Raw genomic sequence first — 24,602 nt, forward strand, 5'->3', positions numbered from 1 at the left:
TGATTTATGTTCACCAACTTAAGCACATTTGTGGACCATTTCACATTCTTAAAATTCCTATTTGGCATATTTCTTAAATATATACTGTATATCAGAAATGCAAGATCCAATCATCACACCCAAATAAGAATCACATGTCGAGGGGCCTCTATGCACCACAAATACAAACACAAAAAGTTGCTCCGTCTGTCGTACAAACTCTATTCCCCCCCACAGCTTCCTTGTGTCCAGACAGCTGTACCCCACAGCCCTGGCGGAGATCTGCTCACCTTTCTTTTATATATTTACAGAGCCACGAATACTGTGCCAGCTATTCTGAATTCACTGAAAGCAACTATAATTGTTTCAAAATATGCTGTCTGTGGAAAACAGGTTAAACGGTTATCTGAAACTCAGGTGTGCGTCTATAATAATCATGTATTCTAGGTTCATATTTTAAGCCACGTATAGAGCCCATTGACTTCTAAATATACCTGACTAAACAATGTGCAACTCTCCCACAGGTCAGGTGGACATAGCCAACTGTAGGACACACACTTACGCATGCATGCACACACACACACGCACACGCACACGCGCACACGCACACACACACACACACACACACACACCCCTCACACATATGCCACCGAAATAACTTTCCAGAAAGAGAACTATGACATCACTGACCCAGACAGACTGAAGTGTGCGCGCGTGCGTGTGTGTGTGTGTGTGTGTGTGTGTGTGTGTGTGTGTGTGTGTGTGTGTGTGTGTGTGTGTGTGTGTGTGTGTGTGTGTGTGTGTGTGTGTGTGTGTGCGCACGTGCATGTGTGCATGCATGTGTGACCATAAAGGCATGTAATGTATATGTGAATGTGAGTCCTTTAACCCTGTCATAGTAGCCAACACCTGTGCTGTCACCATGCATTTTCACCTGATGGTCGGTCAAGCCTTCCAGGAAAGCTGTGAAGTATTACACTATGCATCAGAGTGAGACAGGTGGCTCACTGTTACATGTTCCTTAAAGGGATATTTCACCTTAAAAAAAAAACGTTTTTTATTGTCTAATCAGGCTTTTATGAACACCCTGAACAGTTTTTAATTTGCTTGATTAAATATTTCGATATTTGATGTAAATGTTATGCGGCTCTCCAGGCCCAGGGCCTCTCCCCATACACACCCATTGTAACTGCAAACTCCATTTTAACCATGATAGATTCAATAAAAACATCCATTATCTTTTCTGGTGACTCATACTACCCTCCTATGTGAACAGGCTGTGTTTTTTCAATAACATTTTTCAGTTATTTTTAATAATTCTTTGGTAAAATACAATAACAATTTATTAAAAATAAATGAAAAAGTTATCGAAAAAACACGGCCTGCTCACATATTAGGAGGGTAGTATGAGTCACCAGAAAAAAATAATGGGTGTTTTTAATGAATCTATCATGGTTAAAATGTGTTGAAGTTACAATGGGTGTGTGGTGAGGGGTACGGGAGGAGGGCCTGATAACATTTACATCAAATATCTAAATATTGAATCAAGCAAATTAAAAACTGTCCAGGGTGTTCATAAAAGCCTGATTAGACGATAAAATGATAAAAAGTTTTTTTGAAAGCGAAATATCCCTTTAACTGACATCACACAACCATTGTTGACGAGTTTGTGTGCACGTGTGTGTGTGTGTGTGTGTGTGTGTGTGTGTGTGTGTGTGTGTGTGTGTGTGTGTGTGTGTGTGTGTGTGTGTGTGTGTGTGTGTGTGTGTTCCACGCTGTGGAAAGAAGAGAACAGAATTCCTTGTAACGCACACTGCTCCCTATGGCAACACGTACACAGTACACACAAGCTTACGTACAGCACGTACATACTGTAGGCCTATTGCACATACAGCACAAGATCCTCAGTGTTGAGGGCCACACATCATTCATCATAACACGCTGAGGATTTAGTTGAGTACATACTACATGTGTGCATGTGTGACGAAACAAGCACAAATACATTGTAGCCTACAGTATAGTGCGGCCATTCAGCCTCATGGCACGTGCCTAACAACACTGACGCTTACATGCCTTACCAGTAAGACTCCCGGGAGATAAGCGACTCAGGTCGGCAAGAAGACAATCGTAGCCAATCAGGAGGGAATATGGGAAATGGGACAGATCCATGTTGATGACATGACTTTAGAGATACTGTGTACCGCTTTGTATGATTTTAGGGCAAAATCTGTAGGAGCAGTGTCCAAAAAATGTGTTTTGCAAAAATCGGCCTCATGGTGGCGCTAGAAGAGGGCCATGTGAGAAATCAGGGCTGGAGGTTGTGGTTTGCCAAAACCACAACCTTTGGAGTGGGGCCAAAAGTGTGACGTGGCATGACGGACAGACAGACGAACAAAGGGAGGGACAACAAGGGTTATTTGCACAGTCGCCGTTGCAGATTGTCCATGAGTGTCCTGCTACATTTGGCCTTGCATGCTAGCCGATGCTGTGGGAAAAATAGAACAATGTTCTTGTTGACTAAACAGTACAAGGTGTGGTATCTATATTTTTAACAGCAGTAACAGGGGTGAAATAGATAGCGATGTTGTAGCGTGTGTGCGTGAGTGCGCATGAGTGCGCGTGAGTGCGCGTGAGTGCGCGTGCGTGCGTGCGTGCGTGCGTGCGTGCGTGCGTGCGTGCGTGCGTGCGTGTGTGTGTGTGTGCGTGTGTGTGTGTGGGATTCTAAGATTGGATGTGGAGATGAAATGTTCCATGGACATCTGATAGGATAGTTGTCATATAAATGTTGATAAATGGGGGTGAGGGAAGCACAGGGCTGCAGGCTTGTGATCATATGGTTGCTGGTTCAAATGTCCACACTGGCTCAGATCTGTGTAGGTGCAGAAAGGTCTGTGAAGAAATCTCTCCCCTCCCTCAATAACTCTGATGAAGGCAGTGGCACTTAACCCCTTAAACCTTCTAAACCACTGTTTCTCAAAGTGGGGTTCCAGTGGGTCCCCGGCAGAATTAGTTAAAACAGCATCACAATCATTTGAACCCCTTTATCTATATTTAATGCGTTAGCTATTAATAGCAGATATACAAGCTCACAGCGCATCACTTCATGCACCTCTGCAAGCTTGTATATCTGCTATTTTTGAAAAAATCTTTTGAATACCTTTTCCCCCCCGCTCTTTTCACCAAATCTCGCCACCGAAAATATGGTTCAAATGGTTAACGCTCACCTCTTGCAGTAGCCACCAAGAAGACTGTGATTTTAGAGGACACTATAGTTCCAAATGTGAGACTATGTGAATGAACAAGGAGCTTCCATGTATTGTCAACTGTCCCTGGTTATATGACAAGATATTTACAGCATTTTGAGTATGTAACAGAAAAAGGCATAGCGCCTGTAGTTTGAAGCCTTTTTAGATTGAATAAAATGTTTCAAAAATACGTTTACGTCGTCTTGAAGGCCAAGATTCAGATTTTGTAGTCAGCGATCTGGATTTCAATATAAATAAATAAACTCATTTTCAAATGTTTTTACTAAACACATTTTTACTAAACAATCCAGTTTGAGGAAATGGAAGGACCAGTGTAGGACAGAAAAAAAGGACAGCAGCCACTGACACAAATGATGTTCAGAGAATTCTGAGTGACATGACAGGGGGAGTGTCTATAGTCATCATGATATGCAACCATTATAGTTTCTGTGTGTGTGTGCGCGCGCGTGTGCGTGCATGCATGCATGTGCGACAGAGTCAGAAGGGGAGTCTCACGTTACCGTTACTTTCAGAAATCACAATACAAATCTCTCCTTTTTATTTTCCTGTCCCTCTTCTCAACACATATTCTAGCTCTCTCAATTACATTCAATTACCTTTATTGGCATGACATACACATTGCACACATTGCCAAAGCATTTGAGCATACCACTCTCTCTCTCTCTCTCTTCGTCTCACTTCGTCTTTCTCTCTCTCACACACACACACAGACGGCCCCTCTCCCTCCCTTTCAGTCTCTCAACACCTACCAACAACCCACCCACCTCCCGTATACACGCTGTCACACAGCAATGCCAACAGATGCTTATGTGACTGACGTACACTCACTGTTCAGAGGCAGAAGCCAGTGGCTACCAGGGCTACACCAGTACACTAGAGACCTTAGTGAAGGCTAGAGGTGACCCATTAGACTGCCCACAGGGCAGGCAGTCGCACAAGATTAATGCTTTTTATTTTGCTTCACTACAAAGTTGTGCCTTGATTAGTATTTTGGAGAACAGCTGCAGTTTTTCACATTTTTCAGTGATTTATTTGCTACCAGGAGAAGCAAAAGAACCACCTTTTATCTCTATAAAACAGCATCTTTGTAGCCTACTACAGCATTTTTGCCTTTTCTTTATTTTATAATTTGTCTATGTTTTTCCTATTGTTCTGGCAATCTAGCTGTGCCTCCTGGAACTGAAACGGCGACCTAACAATGTGATAAAAAAAAAATGAAAGATTAGTGATTTCTTTCCATTCAGAAAGCACTGAGAATTATGAATAAGTTATTTAGAGAGTGAGAGAGAAACAGGCCCATGGGTAGAGGTGGAGTAAACGGACTAGGGCCATGCTAGAGGACAACTGCTCTGACAGTCTGACCATCGATACATGTCCAACACCATCATCAGAGACCAGGTGAGCTATAGTTCCTCATTGGTATGCTGTGAGAATACAATAGAAAGTTTAATGCTTGAAGATCCATTCAGTAAGCTGCAAGCAATTTGTACATCATAATTTCACTTCGTTTCTGGCTGTGATTAGATAATGGATGGGCAACAAAACAGTGTGTAGAGTGTAATAACCATCCACGTCAATCTAAAGTTATTGATAGTTAGTAAGTTACTACAGTATGTGAGAAGTTTGTGAATGAAAACACTCAAACTGACTGAAAACCTGGCTGCATGCAGCAGACTTGTGTGGACTGTGGAGATGGTCCCTCGGTCTACGTCTCCTTTGGCCGAATGAAAATAGTGATCTTATAAATATAATCTACTAGCCCTTACCCGTTCAAAGATATGAGCTCCGAAATGATGTGCAGTGTGTGGGTTATGGGATGTGCACTGTGCACACAGTATATGAGGGATGGAAAGTAACTTTAACTGGTGCTTGCATGCTAATATGTAGGAGCATCAATGTAAGAAATACCCGTTCCATTTAACGGCTACAGAGATACTGTGTACCGATCTGCATGATTTTTGGACAACATCTGTAACAGGGCCAGAAACCCCCTCCCCCCCCCCCGCCCGCCCGCCCGCCCGCCTGCACACACACACACACTCCACCACCCCCCCCCCCCCACCCCCCCGTGTGTGTGTGTGTGTGTGTGTGTGTGTGTGTGTGTGTGTGTGGGTTTGTGTGTGATTGTGCATGGCCTGAACAACAGCGCCCCTCCCTTAACATGTGTGGTCACAAAAGGTACTGTAGGCTAAATAGATATAGATACACCATAAAAATGCTAATATACAGCATACGATTTGTGAAAGTGACAAACGGGCTTCACAGTTATGTCAGGTGTGTTCATATGCTTATGGTGATGCGATTTCAGATCAATTGCTCCAGCCACTGAGGAGAAACGCTGTGACAGACAGACACTCACTCACTCACTCACTCACTCACTCACTCACTCAGACATTCGCAAAATTATAGTATAGATAAGTACAAAAGTGCACAGATGATCAAATTAGCCTATGATACAACGTTGAGCTTTTGAATTTCACTTAGAGTATGGATGTGGTTTCAGTTTTGGCACCAGGAGAGCATGCACGCGTAGACTAATAAACCTTTCACCTCTGCTAGTGGCTTCGCTAGGCAGTCTTCATCGTAAAAGAGGTGTCTGTGTCAACTGTAGGCCAACAACCATAATGATATGTACGATACTGTATGTACAAACATATCGTCACTGTCTGGCCAAAACGTCTTAACTCCATTTTTTTTTTTTTTTTTTTTGTGCAAAAATCAGGGCTATTGAACACCCTTTACATCTGAGTGTTGGTTAACATAATATTTAAAACATGGAAAGTAGTAAAAAGTGCTTTGGACAAAACCTCCTAACTCCACACTTTCTGCCAAACCTGGTACTCCACCCAATTGGCCCTCTCTTTTTTTCATAATTATGTACTATTGAACACTCTTTAGGTCTGTGTGTTGGTTAAAATAATATTGAACCAATGAATAGAAGTAAAAAGCCCTTCGGTCAAAAAACTCCATCCTACCCTCTAAAAAGAATTATAAAACACTTTATTATTATAGCATGTTTCAAAACAAAGCTACAAAGAAAGGGATTTGTAACTAACAGACATCCAAACTTAAAAACAAGACAAGAGGACCCACTTTTTTAGGTCAACAAATAAAGATATAAAACAGTGATAAATGATGAAATGTAATAACATTATAATAACCATCAAATGCCATCAAATAAAATAGATTATACTGATTGAGCTAGCATGAATACAGAATTATGGATCTCCACAGCTGAGGGCCTGGACAGCACTGGACACCACTTTGAGTCGTGAAGCGTATTTTAGGAATAACCAGAGGCCCCCAAAATTACAGGTGGCATGCCTTATGTTAACACATTAACCATTAACAGAGAGGTTTTGAGTGACATGTGTGTACAAGTAATACAATTGTACCACAATGCATGCCACAATGCATGCCCAGTTGCCCACACGCTTAAGCATTGTAACGTCTGTCTTTCTGTATTTTATGCCCATATATGGAGATCTCTATATGTTTCAACCATTCTACGGTACATGACTACCAAGATAAATGTTACCTTCTTCTCCAAAAAGCCACTCTCCCTTCATCATGCTCCCATACACAGACAGACAGACTCCTCCAATCTCCATACACACTCTACAGCAGGGGTCTTCAACAGGGGGTCCGGAACCCCTAGGGGGTCCTCAGAGTTACTACAGGGGGTCCTCCAAATCTAAAAGTGTGATAGAAACTTTTTTCTCCTTTTTTATATTAACCACTTGAACCCTAGTGTCCATATTCTGAGAACTTTAGCCAAAAATAGCAGATCTACAAGCTCGCAAGGCGTTGTGAGCTTGTAGATCGGCTATTTTTGGCAAAGGTTTGCTGTAGAGGGGAAAAAGAGCACACCAAGTACAGAGTGAAAGGTCAAGGTTATTAAGTGTTGACATGTTCAAATGGTTAAATATATGAAAAAAAAAACACAAAAGTACATCAAAATATACTGATGATTATGCTGTCAAACGATGAAACTACTGTATATGTAATCTATGAAAAGGTTGTGGGGGTCCCTGCTTCATCTCTCTCTCTCAACTAAGGGGTCCTTGGCCTCAAAACGTTGAAGACCCCTGCTCTACAGGGTCTATAATCAAACATTTCTTCCAGCAGATGTAGCAGGATGTTCCACAGTATAAAGTTTTGTTTTGTTTTTCAAAAAAGGCAATTTTCGCTCTCATTGACAAACATGCTGTCATTGTGGGTTCAGGAGATGGATGACTCATGCCTGTTATCAAGCCTTCTACAAGCAGAAAAGAACATAACAAAATGTGGCCAAAAGTGTGTGCATATTAATCATTAAAGGGTGAAGAAGACATGTGCTTATATTTGACTCTCATGAGGTTTCTTAGCTTACCAAACACGTGCACAAAGTCTCAAGCAAAGCCCAGATGATGGATATATTTCGTAGCTTCCTTAGCAACCTCTTCCAACTGCTACTTAAATACACACAAATAGAATCAGCACCTGCCCTTCAACCACCCCCTTCTTCCCCCAGCAATACAAAATTATACCCTCCAAATTGTGCTCAGTCCCCTCCAAAACCCCACACCCACCAAAGATTTCTCTAGCAACTAGTTTAGGATTACGCACAGGATGAATCTGCTACGCATTCAGTCCTTTGGTTAAAAAAAGGCATGTGGGGGTGCCCGTTGGCCTGGTGGTCAAGGCGCATACCACATACTAGGCTATGATGCCTGCTGGCGTCGCCGGTTCGATTCCCGATCCGGAAGACCTTTGCCACATGTCATTCCCCGTCTCTCTCCCCATTTCCTGTCAGTCTACTATCCTGTCAAATAAAGGCATAAAAAGCCGAAAAACAAATCTTAAAAAAAAAAAAAAAGGCATGTGATGCAACAAGGTTTTTATCCGACAGAATAAAAATGCTCAATAACTGAAAAGTGAACCTGAACATCTCCTGCATGGAGCCACAGTCATGAAATGTTGTAAGTTTATGTTTAAGAAATTCTAATCTATCATAAAGGCCTGTATGCTGCCTCTACCACATTCAGAGACATATATCTCCCACTATTTGAGCTGTCTAGGGATAGTTACGGGAACTATTGGACAGGCGCTACTGTAGCGCTACTGTAGCAGTATAGTTTAATGTCTGCCACATTTGCGATACTGCTTAGTGACCTTCACCATGTCACCTTTGAAGTGTGAGCATGTTTTCCATTGGACCAGAAGGTCTTAAACTGTAAAGGAATGTCTGCTATGTTTATATACGTTGTGTGATGTCTGAGTGCATGGGTAGCAAGAGTGCGTACAGTATGCATACAGTACCATGTGCCCATATAACATGTCGTCTCTGCATGCCACCACACCTTTGTTCCTCTGCTACAAAGATATCACACCTCCAGCAAAACTATGTGAGACACACATGCACTCATAAACATGTAGACATCAACACAGACTCATGACACACTCCCCCTTTTGTGGTCACCGAAACATTTGCCCTGCCCCTTGGATTTAAAGTAGGACCCTTATTGATGGCTGCTGAAAGTGGCCGGTTCAGTTTGGGCTGTAAACCATCCTGAGGCATGCTAGTCGTGTTCAGTGGTGACACATGTGTTCCACCTCAACAGCCAGCTTGGATAGTGTGTGCATCTTTTAATTATGTCACCCACCAGCAGTTTAGCAAAACAAACATTTATAGCCTGAGGGGTGAATAAATTCCTCTTAATAAGCTTATGTCTTGTGTATGATGACTTAGGATGTGTTGACCAACAATGAGTGTTACCATTGATGAGTGCTACTATACGGTATTATTGGGCATTAATGGTATTACAGGTGATGCAGAAGAAAATATGTAAAATACATTCTTAACAGTTTTTTCTCTCTTTTTTTTTTTACATATTTTGAAACTTGTGGCCCAAAATAGGGACACCAGGGTTAATGTGGTTAACATTAACATATTTTTTAGGGTCGATTCATACTCCACTTTTTGGTTCGGCTCTGTCTAAACTATGATATGGCGTCATTCGGAGCCGAATTAATACCCGCCCCCCGATCCTCTCTGAATGACGCCATATCATAGTTTAGACAGAGCCGAACCGAAATAAATTAGGCTCTAAAAGTGGAGTATGAATCGACCCTTAGTAGGAATAAACACAGAAGTGGACTAAGAAAGGGGAGGAGCCAAACCAAGTGTGTTTTACACAAAAAACCAAATGGGTTCCCAGATTGAATTAAGTTTGACCAGAAGCAGGGATAAAACATATCCCCACTGCCTACAGAAATGAATGAACGGAGGGGGATATCAATAGCAGAGGCATGGACTCAAATTGAACCCAGGACAGATGCAGGGTGCTTCTTTACCTCACAATGTTTATACTGTAAATGATACGTAAAGCCTGCGGAGCAGCTACTTTCTATTTGATTCCCTTAGAGGGCTCTTGCCTCTTCATTCCCTGTAATATTTTTTAATCAGGAAGATTAGCTGTCACCAGGGGTGTCGCACCAAATTCTGGGCCCTGGGTACAAGGATTCACTGCGGGCCCCCCATGAATGTTCTTCATAGGGGAGGGTTTTTTAAAACGGCATTTCAAAAGGAAAATATTTATAAAAGGTGCTCCTCAGAGCACTAGGTCTCAACCAGATCTAGTAGGTTATTGTAGCCTCCTGGTGGCGTTTTAATAGGCTAATGTGAAATAGGTGCCATTTCAAAGAGCGTAATTCAAGACTTGAGCTGGTTGCACAGTACTGCTGCATTTTTTCATTGTGATTTTATTTTATTTTTTCAGGGCAAGGAGAGAGAGAGGGGTAGAGAGAGCAAGGGACTCAGTGGTCTGAAAATGAATACGAAACAGGCGGCAGTGTGCAAACGTGATTGACATAATGTGAGGTTGATTTCTTTATTTACGTGGTCCGAAATTCGCTTCTATATTCGTCCAAAAAAACGCAGCAGTGTGCAACGACCGTAAGGCCTCTATTCTATGCCACCCTATAACCTAAACCCTCACCTATACCCACAAAAAGCGGGTAAGGCAACTTGTTATTTCCCTAAATGGTATTATGCCGACTCCAATATTTGCGCATGGAGGTGTGGCTGTGGGCGTGTTGTTGCAATTTCCCTAAAATTGGTATTTTCTCTTTCATTCGGAGAGAGGGAAAGGATTGAGAGGGAAAGGATTGAGGATTTAGGGGATCCTAAATCCACAATTAACGGGTTGCGTGTCTTCTCTTAAAGGCATCTGGCATGGTGATTGGTTTGATTGTTGCCACACCCAAATCACACCTACCGGTATGCATAATGCAACAGGTAGAGCAGGTGTTTTTTAGGGATTTAGCAGGTCCCCAAAATACGTGGGAACACCCCTTCCTAAATACTAAACCCCCATATTTAGGAAATAGCATCTCCTAAACCCTAATCGGCAAAATAGACCCCTAAATGTGAATGACTAGATGTTGGAAAAGCTGGGCCATTTAAAAGGAACAAGATGAGTCCCTTGGGATTGAGGGTGATCCATCTCACCAATTCATGACCACAATGTATTTATTATGAGATATGTAATCAGAGTAATAGAGCTGAAAACACGCTCATTAAAACGTAATTATAATTACCCTTTGGTGGTTGATGAGAACTGCAGTGCCTTTTGTTGCATTGTTAAGCAAAACACTATTTTTACCTTTTATCTTACCAAACTAATTTCAGGACAAGTAAATAAACATATTTTGTGTACTTTATTTTATAGGAAGGTAGCTGTAACAGCAGTGTAACAGATATTGTAACCTTGTTAGTCATTGTATTGCAGAAGACGGTACTGTATTATGCTTAAAAAACACAAATAACCAATACTAAATATAATACTAAATGTATTATTATTGAGAATAAAAATCTTACACAGTCACAAAGACAACATTGTGAAATCGTGCTGCGCTTGCCTGCCTGATTAAAAAAGCCAGACCCAACTCAAAGGCTGACGTGACCAATTGGGCCCGGCCCAACCAGCCCCGCACCATTCTCTCGAGACAGACCACAAAAGTGTGAAAATTGATGACTCATCACTTTTTTTCCTGTATAGTAAAGTTTAGCTGTGTTTCAGAAAGGGTTATCATACCAAAATATAATCTACAGATATAGAGCTTTTCAAAAATGCATGGTAACCTTTGCCACCTTTCGGATACTGACATCTCGTATGGCCCATGGACTATTCATGTACTCAGCTCCAGCAGAGTCGTCTAATCAGAGAGTTCTGCCACTGCGGGGTCAGAAACAGTGCTGGTCACGTGGTTCATTTTCACTTTACACCTCATAGACTTCAATGCATTCTGGAAACTTCCGGTTCGCGGTTTGTCACTATACGCAAATAGATGTGTGCGTGGAAGACCTGGCCCCATGAAGTGAACGGGAGTGACGCCACTCTCTCTGAGCTCCAGACCAGAGAAAGAGTCCACTCTGAGAGTGGGCGGGGTCTATGGGCTAGAACCAGGCAAAAATCGCTCTGGATTAAGAATGCCTATTTATTTTATTTTTTTCACTTTTTTTTATTTGAAATTCAGGGCATACATTAATCCATGACTTGTTCGCATATAATGAGAACCAATCATACAAGAAAAAAAGAAAAAAAAAGTAAAGCAGTCATAAGTGTCTGCTAAATGCCTAAATTACAGTTAGTAACAGACATCAAAGGCTATGATAATTGCCCTTTATTTTCCCTGGGTGAGGGGAGTGATAAAAGGACAGTGAGGGTGATATCTAATAACCCCTTGGGGTGGTAACTGATAAACCCAAGGGCTGAATAGTCAGTGCAAGTAAATCTGCCACCTGCTGAACTGTCACCATGAACAACCTCACTGTGAACTCAACTCGACATGTCAAACATGGCAGCTGTATTTGAATAAATGCTATTTTCTCCTCGCCTTTGTGGGTAAACAAGGCTATCATGAGTACAATACAAGGCATCCATGGTTGTTCTTGGTAACTAAAGTCAGTCAATGGGAATTATACAAAGTATATTAACATCAGGGCCGCAGATAGGGGGGAGGATACTGTTGTCCCCCCTCCCGGAAAGGGGGGCCCTGCGGTGGGGGGGCCCCCGTTGAACGGGACTCAGGAGCAGTCTAGTTTGTGTAGGAAAGATTTGAGTGACTGTGAAAGAACTTTCTCCCAAGGTAAGATTAAGACATCATACTTTATATAAACCCTATTATATTAAGCCTAAACGGTTCTGCCATTAAAAATGAATAATTTCGCTATGCGCGGCCAAAAGAAAACGTGGCCATCATGAGCAGGCAGGAAAACAGTGTAAGGAGACAGTTGTTTGTAGCCAATCCCGAGAATACTCGTGAAAAATACTCGAGTATCATATGGTGCCGATCCCGAGTATACTCGTGAAAAGTACTATATTACTGTAACGGCGGTTCTCCTACCCTGTAGCTGCGCGGAAGGTCCTGGCACAATCGCCCTCGCCGATTCATCATCATCACAGATCCACGTGCACAAAATAGTAATCCCATAACATTGAGGCAGACGGGGAATCTCATCTTTAATGTCCATTATCTCCAAACAACACTTTCAAAGGGGAGGATGGCAGTAGATTCTCGCTGATAAAACACATGTTGAAAAGCAACGATCCGCCATTACACAACGGCATGTTGACGACGAGCGATTCCGGTGAATGACGTGATGACGTCAAACCGGAAGTGTTTACGCAATCGACTTCCAGCGAGAGGCAAGCTGGACATTTTAATCCGTTCATTTCTGGAGCACAAAATGAGTTAAGCAAAGCACTGAAGCCTCAAACCAAAATTTACCAAATTGTTTAAGACATGCACCCGTGGGACACTCGGGTGGTGCAGTGGTAAAGTACCTGTCCACCACGGCACAGTTTGGAGGTTCAAATCAACCATGCTGCATCTGGCTTTGCCGAGCGTCTATTCCGGAAGAGTGAAACCGGGCGGGAAGGGTGGTATTTGTTACTGCACATTATTCCAACAGGCTGGGATGGCACATGCTAATGAGTACTGTTGGACAGGAGGAGTAGGACGCAAGCTCTAGGTCCTCCCGGTGGCTCTAGGTCCGCTTCGGGTGGGGTCGAGGCCCGGCACTGCACTCTGTGCCACGGCGGGGAACGCGCGTGCCGAATCTGAAGCTGGTCGGACGAACGGTTCTCGAGATACGCGGATTGCATACATACACGCACGCAGAGACTTCTCGCATTTATTGTAAGTTAACGACTAAATTGGAGAGAAAAGGGGGAATAAAGCAAAAAAAATAAAACTAAAGAAATGCAAAATAATCTACAACGAAAGTCTGTTTATTTCATGAATTGAAATAAACTCTTAAACTGACTTTAAATAAATTAATAAACATTATACAGTATAATGAAATCAGAACCTTTACTATGTTATAATAATAAAGTGTGCATGCTGGAAAAGGGGACCTTGTCAGATGCTCACAACATCTTGGGGGTTCCAATTATCAAGGTTGCATCAACAGAGCCCATAGAGTAATTACAAATGTTATGTTCATTAGTGTAGTGTGATCCCCCTAACCTCTGCTATTTAATGGACAATTACGCAGCTAATCTAGCATGAAATCATTTGTCTAATGACATCAACAGCAGGGGGTAATGACATTATTTATGTCATTAAAATAATAAACAAGATGAGATTGGTGTTGTATTTATGATAAAAACTGTATTACTAATATATTATAATCCAGAAGGAAATGTATGGCTTCTGGCAGATTATGGTAATTAAGTTATTCAGAGCCAAAGGGAAAGATATTGGGAGCAAGTTTGTGCTCTTGCCATTTTAACTCATTTTAGGCTACCTGTAGGTTATGGGACCCATAAACTAAAGCCAATTATGTTCAGCCGTATTATACCCGTTATTGTAAAACACATTAACAGACTCCTTGTATAGAACCCCCAGGGCTCTAATATACAAGGATATGCGTACAACGATTATTAAACTCAACAATAAATCTATTCTCTGAATTGTGAACTTGCATCTGCTATTTTCGATTCAAGTCAGAGAATGTTTGCGGTCTCACTGCTAATGTTGGACTATGTATCTAGTGACTTCACTGTGTTCAGTGTTTAGTGTTCAGTAGTGTACATCAAACATATAATTTTCCAAACTCACTCACCCTCTAACGCTAAACGCTCACGCTTATCTACGTTTATCTATTCACTCGCTTCAGCAACTGATCCCAAAGTTCACATGGTATTGGCCATTAGCATTATACCAACGCTGACGGAGCCCAAATTTAATTTCTCCCAAATTAAAGCTGTTTATTAGCGTTTTCTTTGCCTGTTGTCATGGTTACGGTCCGTTCCTCCAGGCCATGGGATCTGTAGCCCCACACACACACCCCTCTCTCACAGTTAGGAATGTGCATTTTCTCTCTCTCTCTCTCTCTCTCTCTCTCTCTCTCTCTCTCTCTCTCTCTCTCTCTCTCTCTCTCTCTCTCTCTCTCTCTCTCTCTCTCGCTTTTACTAGGTGCGTTTGATGTGTGTCTCATCTTCCAACGGGTATGAAAAAACTATGTGGCGCATTCATACTTCTATTCACCTAAATTTGCTGTTAAAGTATTTGCATCATAACGCACGCACCACAGTAACTTTCCCCACAACCCACACTCTGCACATATTTTGGAACACATATCTTCGAACGGGTAAGGTCTATGCTAATAGTTTTAGCTTAATCTAGCACATTGCAATAGGCTACATGACCATATGGGTGGTGGACATGGACAATACAAGATAGCTGCACACACAGTACATTGAACAAATAATCTAATTTGGCAAAACATTGTAAAATAGTTTAAAATTCCTGACCAGTTACAAACTCCAACATCTCATTTAATAAGGATGACAACATTTGTATTGTAATTTTTTGTAATATTCTGAGTATAGCTTTTGAAGTACACTCATCACTTTTTAACACTACACAAAATGTGTCCATTCTTCAACATTATCATTCCTTGGCTTTAACCTTGTTGCACAATACTAGCCTACAGTACATGTGCATCACACTGTGATAGGCTATACTGTACACTCACACACATAGCAGAATTTAATCAGACATTATTAAGATAGCATCTGGACCATTTGCAGTTCACCTTAATCAGAACTGTTAAGGTCACAATAAAAATATCATGTTAAGGGATAGGGATGATGGGGATTGGCCAACCGGATAAAATTCATGTTAATAACATATTGCGCTATTACTGATAATGGTCACTGCTTTGGCTTCGGCAGCTGATGCAAAACATGTTTCAGTTAATAGTGAATAATTGTTGGGCAAAGTTATTCAGAGGAGATACAGTGTTCAAATGGTCTCAACTACTATCTTTCAGATTTGGAAATGTGCTGTTGGCATACCTTAAGGTTTATAAATGAACAACATTTGTTTGCATTTGTTTTGATGACTAATTTATGAAACTATGACCCTGGTTTAACTTTTTTAAATTGGTCTCAGATTGGCATACAGAGCCCCAGCCTTATCATTTTATAACAACTAGCAACACATAAAGGATAGATGGGCATTATGCCATGTAATTATGTCTTAAAAGTGAGTTATAATTGGTTGGCTTTGGAATAGCGAAGCTGGCATTACATATAAGACAAACGGAATGTATAGTATAGGAAGATGGGAGGAGGAGAGAACCAACTGACAAGGGCATGATTTGTCTATAAGCCCACAAAATACAGTGTTGAGGACTGGAACAGAAGAGGACTAACCTAAAATCCAGGGTGCTTAAGGATTCAAGGGGACCACTCCAAGATAAGATTTAAAAAACAAATCATCAAACATCAAAACACATCAACACATTTCTTTTTTTAAATTTTAAATAAAATCTATTACTGCTGGCAAAGCTTGTATGCTCTTGGGAGGAAAGTCATCTGGCGTCTTTTTGTGTGACTCACAGGTTGTGTGACTCAAGAAACTGAGATGACACTGACTTTGTGTTTGTTGTTCTGCATAGTGCAGGCTGTTGTACCGGTCTATACTACGGTATACTGTTGCTTCATTATTGATGGTGCTTTCTGTGGTACTATTCCTGTACCTGCTGTATCTTACAGTACTTTTCTTACACTGTCTGAAACTTAAGTATAACTGCTGTGCTGCCTCTGGTGACTGAATTTCCCCGAAATCTATCTATGAACACTTAAGTGTGTATGTTCTTGGCAGGTGGTTTCTTCAGCCCAGTGTGACTGTGAGCACTTCTGGCAGCAACGGTGAACTACGATATCGGCCCAGTGTGAGCACTTCTGGCAGCAGCGGTGGACTACAATACCCACAATCCTCTGATAGGATGTTCCTATGGGCAGGAAGTAAGGCAACACAGGGAGGAAGTGACCGGAGGTACTGTGTATTTTCTGACTTTCCTATCAACTTAAGCTTTCAATTACAATAGGAATTGGTTTAAGGCTATTTACAAACTTGACTGGGCTTCAGATCCTGTTTCACAATCATCCTGTTGTACACATTACTGTAGTGTATACTTGAAGAAGGCGCCCTTTGGGCATTTTTCCCCTTGCACGCATACACACAGTACGTACATACATGTAGAAGTGAATGTAAAGTAATACAACAGTACTACACATGTACAATGTTTTCAGCTCTGATAGCTGCAGGGTTCTAAAGTCGGTTGGGCAGGCCACTTTGGTCCCAAACTAGATATCTGGAAAACTACTGGTTGGATTGCATAGCAATGATATTTGTTGCAACGTACACCTTTAGACTCCCCAGAGGATGGACCGTGCTGATTTTGGTGACCCTCTTAGGCGTAACTTTTACTGGGTACTGGTACTTTTTATAGTGTCATGGAAGAAATTTAAAGCCTTGGAAACGTAATTTCTCACAAAAGCAAAGCTGATGCCCTACTGATGGAGGTTCAAATTGTCGAATAACAAATATATGGTACCACAAACAGACAGCCAAGAGTAAAATTATCTTCAAAATGATTACAATTATCTTGGGGGGAAATAACAAATCCAGTCAATACAGCTGGCACTGATCCTATGAAAAGCATTTGTCAATGTGTAAAGCTCAGTCCATGAGACCAATTCATATTCATCAAATAAACTATATGCAGACTGACACAAAAAATCACACCCGTGTGAACTGAGCGGTGGTTGTGGAGGCTGCGCAACAGCAAAACAAATATATATATACCTGTATATATATATAATAAAAAATATTAAAACAATATTAAACAAAATATTAATAATAAAATGCATGTCACTCAGGCCGCCACTGGTATCCATCGTGTGTGTGTGTGTGTGTGTGTGTGTGTGTGTGTGTGTGTGTGTGTGTGTGTGTGTGTGTGTGTGTGTGTGTGTGTGTGTGTGTGTGTGTGTGTGTGGTCTGGCCTGAACAACAGCGCCCCTCCCTTAACATGTGTGGTCAAAAAAGGTACTGTAGGCTACATACAGACAGACAGACACGGACGCAGACAGACAGACAGACAGACATACCCACACACACGGCCACGTATAGGAGCGTTGTGACCACCGCTCAAAAATGTATATAAGCTAATAATCATATCAAGTTGAATCATGCTCTTTTGCACCTACTCTTAATCAGAATGTCCAGAGTGCACTCTGAGAGGGTGATGCTCTGAATAAACCATTAGGAATTCTGATCATGATTTAGGAGCAGGACATTTTGGTGACACAGTGCACTCTGTCACCTGGAGTGTCAATTTATGAACATTCCCTGGCCTAGACTCAATATCGCCTTGAATGAATGTGTTCTTTATAAAACATATCATCTTTAAGGGTGATGTGTAAACACACCCACCCTCTCAGATTACTCATCAGTCATTTCTTTCATCACATACGCATGTGTCTGCAGGTGAATGTTAAGAACAAAAGTGCTGAATGCCAATACGTGCCTATAATTAGGCAATGAATAGACACAAGTGAATGCTATACTTTGACATTTTAGTACAGTCATGATGCAGTCGCAGGCAGGCACAGCGGCTTCTCAACCAATCACAATGTGCGTTCTGTGGTACAATGTGCTCAGGTCCATCTACCAGAAAATTCGTGAGTATGAGGTGCTGGACAGGAGGAAGACTGTGACAGCTCTGAGGGCAGGAGAGGACAGGGCCATACTACTAGGCCTCAGTATGGTGCTCATCTCGGTCATGATGTACTTTGTTCTGGGAATCACCATACTACGCTCATACTCTGACAGGTAAGCCAGAGTTATATTATTAACTTAAACAAGTTATTATGTATCACATGCCCAGTAAGATCAAATGCCATTTGGGGCACAACCATATTGTTGTTGTCGGTTGGAAACCTTGTATGTCCAAAACCGTTTTGTATTTATCATTAAAAAAGAAAAAAGTGAAAATAGCTGATCTACAAGCACACAACGCCCCGCATCACGAGCCGGTGTTGGCTTGTAGATCTGCCATTTTTACTAGTTTTGTGCGACCATCTTCTTGTATGATGAAGCAGGGCTTCACTTTACGAAAAAACATACAAATTTGAAACTTGGAGATACAAGGTTTCTGCCCAACAATGACGATATGGAACCGAGCATGACATACTGCAGTATGGAGAAAAAATAAAGAAAAAAAATGACACCACTGAGCAAAACATGCAGTGTAAGCAGAACAACTCTTCTCTCCAGTGTGTGGACAGAGGAGACGAGCTGTACGGTTCTGAATTCCACCATCGTGTGGGACGTGAACTGCTCATACAGCTGTGGCTCCGAATGCTGGAGGGTTTCCCGCTACCCTTGTCTTCAGGTGTACGTTAGCCTGAACTACTCGGGCAAGGTGGTCCGACTGTCGCACAACGAGGAGACACAAGACAGCAGCATGGAGGTATACACAACTGATTTGGAATGTGTAATAAGAGTAATGTGCTTTGCAGATGGTATCCTCACGTGCACAGTGCAGTTAATTTAAGATTACAATTATAATGTTCTTCTGAGATCAAATATCTAAGAGGAGGCATGCTGTATATTTAATATTAGTGTAATGTCACTCCATCTGTCTGTCTGTCAGTCTAGGCCTAGGGCATGTGATGCGTTGGGGTTCTGTGCGAGTGGACGTGTATGAAAAGGCATGAGCCATGGGGGGAAGGGATACAGCATATTAAACGTTATTATCATAACATCGTTACAGCGCAACCAGAGTAGACCGGCTATATGTAGACAAAGCTTTGGACAGTGAACGCCTCTAAAAGTAGTGTGGCATGTTGTCATCACTAGGGCAAACATGATGTTAAAATGTTATAGCCCAAAGGTCATGGACCAGACATTCATGTAGCACATAGGGGTCTATGCGGACTAAAAAAGCAGACCTCAGCATATTTACATGTCCACCTGGCATGTCTGCATAAAGCTCAATTATCGGCAAATGGAATGAGCTTTGTGTGTAACATTTAACTTGCGATTTCTAAAGAAATAGGACAGTAAGAAGTATTATGATATATAACGCGAGAACAAAATAGGTGCCTTGAAAAGGAATCAATTTAATTTGTTGTCAAACTATGGAAAATAATGCTTACGAATGGCCTAAGCTGTGCCTTAATAAAGACTTAGGTAAGCCATGTTACGACTGAACTACAAACTGCGTCCTGTCTGTCCTGGTCCAGCTGTACAGTGTATGTGACTATCATCGGTCAGTAGTTCCCATCGATTGATTGAATTCTTTATTAATGGTTTGCAAAAAGTGCAGTGGTACAATTACACAATGATGCTAATATAAAAGGACAACACAAAAAGCCCTGAGGGCTTGTTTCCATTGCGGTCCTACAGTATGTATTCAATTCATGAGGACATGCGGGAAATCATCAATAGGAGCAAAAAGAGTAGACTATACAGAAAAACAGTGCGTGCGTGCGTGCGTGCGTGCGTTTCTGGTGGCAAGCTAGAAGACTTGTCTAATGTAGGTCCAGTTCAAATTGCAGGGTTAGGTGTTTATGGTGTTATTGAAGGAGGGTAAAGTCACACTCTTTGATAGCTGTTGGTAGGGCATTCCACGTTTTGATGGTTTAACAGTAGAACAAATTCATGCTTCCCTATGCTTGTGTCGAATTTGTGGAGCTCCCTCTGGTGTTCGCGGATGACTCGGCACTCCTGGTCTCGGACAAGAACAAATTGCTGGCTGCTACTTCTAAAGAGTGTCTCTCACTCTTTGGAAGTAGTTTGAGGTACATGGGCACAGGTACATAAGTATCTTGAAAACCAAGCCCATTGCAAGTTACTGTACTCTGTCCTCTACGCTGAGCCATCCCACCCTAGAATAATGAGCAGGGGTTAGATGAGTCCTATAGGTGTGAGGTCTAGCAGTAGCCTGATTAGTCTTTATTACAATGGGTCAGTTTACAATAGGCTTGTCTCTAAATAGACATAGCGATGATTATAACCTTCACTACCTTCACAAGGATAAGCCCGTTGAGATGCAGCAACTCGTTTTCAATGGGGTTCTAATAAGAACACAACTTCACAAAAACAATGTTGGTGTGACTAAGAGATTGGATGACAAATATATTTTTTTACATTTTAAATTCTCAACTACAATGCAACTTTGAGCTAGCATTTCAATCTTGAGCCTTGGCTTGTACCGGCAAATGAAAAGCAGTACAGTACACAGACACACAGAAACTCAATCACAAAGACAGGGCTGAATCAATGCAATATCCATAATCTCTAAAGAGGGGTACAGCCAGCATCCCTCTGTGTTAATAAACAATGTTTTCCTCAATGAAAGATGAGACTAATGATAACTTATTTTTGTTTAATGTTAATGCCCGTTTTATTTGATTTTAATCGCTAATTTACACATCATTACCTTCTAATGGCTTCAGATTACTCTCCACCATAGGTTAGGACTCAGGGGGAAAGTAGAGTGGGACTAATTTTCCAAATGTGTTTGTTCAAAGATTGCCATATCAAAAATTCATCAAGGTTCAGGATGGAATATACTAACAAAGCTAGATACATAGGCCCTGTATGGCAGTGGTTCCCATACTTTTCAGGTTGAGACCCAAAAGGGAGATAAGATATTTGCAGATCTACAAGCTCACAACGCGTTGCTTCACGCCGCGTTGTGAGCTTGAAGATTGTCTATTCTCACTACTTTTTGGTTTTGTAATTTATGGAATTTAGATTTTTTTTTTCCTTTTAAATGTTAATAACAAAATACAGGAAAAATAAAGGGACCCATAAAAATGTGTCCGCGACCTACAAATGGGTCTTGACCAAAGTTTGGGAACCAGTGCTGTATGCTACAATAGAACCGTGTTATACAAAATGTAGTGCCTCAACTCTTACTGCTCGTCAGGATGGGGGGGGGGGTCCCCAGTTAAAATATGATAGGGGTCGCGGCCTGAAAAGAACCAGTGCTATACGGTACACAACTTTCTCCCCTTCTTGTGCCCCTCTCACAGTGCTTCTTCATCCCAAAGTGCCGCAAGGACTATGCAGCCACACACACCATGGTCCAGAACATCTCCGCACGCCTCACCACTCAACAGATAGTTCCATGTTTTGTGGACCCCAGAGACCACGTGGAGAGCGCCATCTTGACACAGATCTATGGCCAGGTCGCCGTCTTTCACTCCCTGTTCTGGCCCACCTGTACTTTGATCTGCGGGACCATCATCGTTGCCTTGGTGAAGCTGACCCAGTACCTGTCAATAATGTGTGACCAGCTGGGCCGCATCAGGAGGTGAAGGGCTGTCAAAGTGAAGCGTTGTCATCGGAAAGACAAAATGACAACTTTCTGGTGCAGCTACAGCGTTATTGTTCTGAGACGAGAAGGGAGGGAACACTGAGATGGGGCACCCTTCATACTGAAACAATGAGACTCATCTCAATGACCAGAAAAACACTATTTGAGAGAGACAGATAAATAATGTAAAAGCCAGAGGGCGGAAAATGTAATTGTCAGTGATGACTGACACCAGAGAAGGCTACTGGTGACTGGTAGGATTTAGAAATAGTATTAAAGAAAATTGCAACAATAAAGGATTTGTTGTACAATCGGACATTGTACACCTGCACTGGGTTACACACACTATGGTGCTACGATTCTGTAGCTATTCATGGTCTTGTTTCTTATACAGTCTTGAATCGATGTTCAACATATAACAAATAGAAGTGGGAGAGACTTGATTTATTTATTTGGTTAAAAAAAGAAATTAGATTTTGTCTAGGACAGTTCTGTGATATCAGGGGAACCAAATCCCTTTATGCCCATATATGGAGATATGGAGATCTCTGTGATGCCAGGGGAACCAAATCCCTTTTATATCTTTGAATATCTATGGGTACCAGGGGTCTCCATATATGGGTAACTGGTCCAATATACATCACTGGCCAGATGGCCAAGACATGGCTCGCCTAAGGGCTTTTCGCCCTTAGGTGTCTTACTGGTATACCATACTGTACAGGAGTAAACATACTGTGTAAACATACAGCCTGATCTCCCCTCCATCAGGGTACTAACTTATTATTGATGTCACTATAGTTCACCAAGCGTAAAATCAGAAAAGTTAAGTTTTTCCAACTGAATATGAAAAAATAGGAGTCCGTGTTTCATCTCTCTCTCTCAGCTAAAGGAGTCCTTGGCCTGAAAAGCGTTTGAATACGCAATACATCCTCATATTGCATCCCTTAGTGCCAGGAGCAGGTCTACACATCCTGGCAGATTACAAACCACCCACTGAGCTGTTGGCTCATTTTACATTATTAGAACAAACTCTGTCTAGATATTGAACCTTTAAATGACAGCTCTTGATTTTTTATGGAAACTGAAAGAACACAGCTAGCATTTGATACATTTTGTTCTGTTAAGTAACACTGTGATGGTAGAGAAAGCCAAGCTATACCTTCATCTGGTTGTCTCCACCAGGCCGAAAGGAATGGCAGAGACTATGTTTTGTATCCTGTCCATCTGTCTGTCCGTTACCAGCTAATCTCCCTGGATCCGATATTTCATATTCCATCCTAATTGCATAACATTGGTTTCCAAACAGACCAATTTGCAGAAATGGTCTGTTTTGAACAAAATGCCTCAAATCATTAACACAGTGTGCGATTTGCGAGAACCTTTGCATGCACATTCCACTAGGTCGAGGTATAAATGCCACCCTTTTCACATTGGCCTTATAGTCACACCAGCAGGTCCACTTTTGCAAAACAAGTTTTTGGAAAAAAATGCCTCTGCCTCAAATCATGAGGCCTGGCAAAGAAGACATGGCACCCTTTTCATATTGGCCTTATAATGCCACCAGGCCACACAATAACCTACCTGACCTGGTGGAGACCTGTGCTCAGAAGAGCACTGCTTCCATTTTGATTTCTCCTATTGTGAAAGTCTTCTAAAATACTGTGTCATAAATAAACCTGCAATCAACAAAATGAAATGTGGGAAAAGCTCCCCTATGCAATAAAATACACTGGGGAGCAGAAAAGAAAACAGCAATGCCCCCTCATATTGATTTTGTGTCCCCTCACAATGTTGAGGTTGGACATTTTGCATAATTGTGCTCGTGTTTATCAATGTTCTTATTGCATTATTATTCTCTTTTATGACCCAAAATGTTATGTTATTTATTTTTAATTTATTTTCTTTTAACATTTTTATCCCATTTTTCACCCAGTGCCAATTATCTACTATAATCCTAGGCGCTACACTCCCTCTGCCAACCTGGGGAGAGCAACAGACAGACCTCATGCTTCCTTCTATGCATGATTTGTCCAAGCCACTTCTTTTCACCTGACAGGGGAGAGATTCCCCCATTGGATGTAGCGCGTGGAAGGAACACTTTATTCCAACCAGTTCCTTTCCCCTCCATCAGGCACCTCGGCTGGCCAGGGGGAGGCAGTATAGAGACCAGGATTACTGCATGTTTTTTGTGAGGGTATCTACCCTAGGAGACACGGGGAGAACATGCAAACTCCACACCTGCCAACCCCACTTAGGGTATGGGCACTGATGACGCAGAGAAGAGAACACGCCACCAGGTAGCAATTTCCCCAGGTTAGCATTCACCAGCGTCAAACTAATGGGACGTCGAACAAATGCTATGTCGCAATATCGACACGCTCCCGTCCCCAGCAGAAATTGAACCCAGGACCTTCTAGCCGTGAGGTGACAGCCTACCGACTGTGCCACCGTTCCCCCACCCAACATGTTACTTTATTGATAATATTAGTCATCTGTGTTCAACATGAATCCTACCATAGACGTTTCCTTCCGTTAAGTTATGCCAAATAGTCTACATGTATTTCTCTGTACGGTAGTATGCCTATACATTTGGGTGGAATGTTCATATATTAGTCTCATATACTGTAGGCTGTTATAACACCTTCAAAATGCAAATAAAACTGTTATAGCAGATTATGGTCATATTA

The 24,602-nt window shown here is 41.8% G+C and overlaps 1 protein-coding gene across 1 annotated transcript; it reads left to right on the plus strand.

Moving 5' to 3' along the window:
- Positions 1-4,575: 4,575 nt before the first annotated feature.
- s100p (S100 calcium binding protein P) lies at positions 4,576-21,916 on the plus strand (the record flags this gene model as incomplete). The annotated part of the gene is made up of 5 exons (XM_080733444.1): positions 4,576-4,643; positions 16,497-16,580; positions 18,249-18,419; positions 18,864-19,059; positions 21,632-21,916. 5 exons carry the CDS (start codon positions 4,576-4,578, stop codon positions 21,914-21,916), a joined length of 804 nt encoding a protein of 267 aa, XP_080589570.1.
- Between the last annotated feature and the right edge of the window lie 2,686 nt (positions 21,917-24,602).

The sequence above is a fragment of the Nannobrachium achirus genome, assembly GCF_963921795.1.
Source record: "Nannobrachium achirus genome assembly, chromosome: 1".
Classification (NCBI taxonomy): Eukaryota; Metazoa; Chordata; class Actinopteri; order Myctophiformes; family Myctophidae; genus Nannobrachium; species Nannobrachium achirus.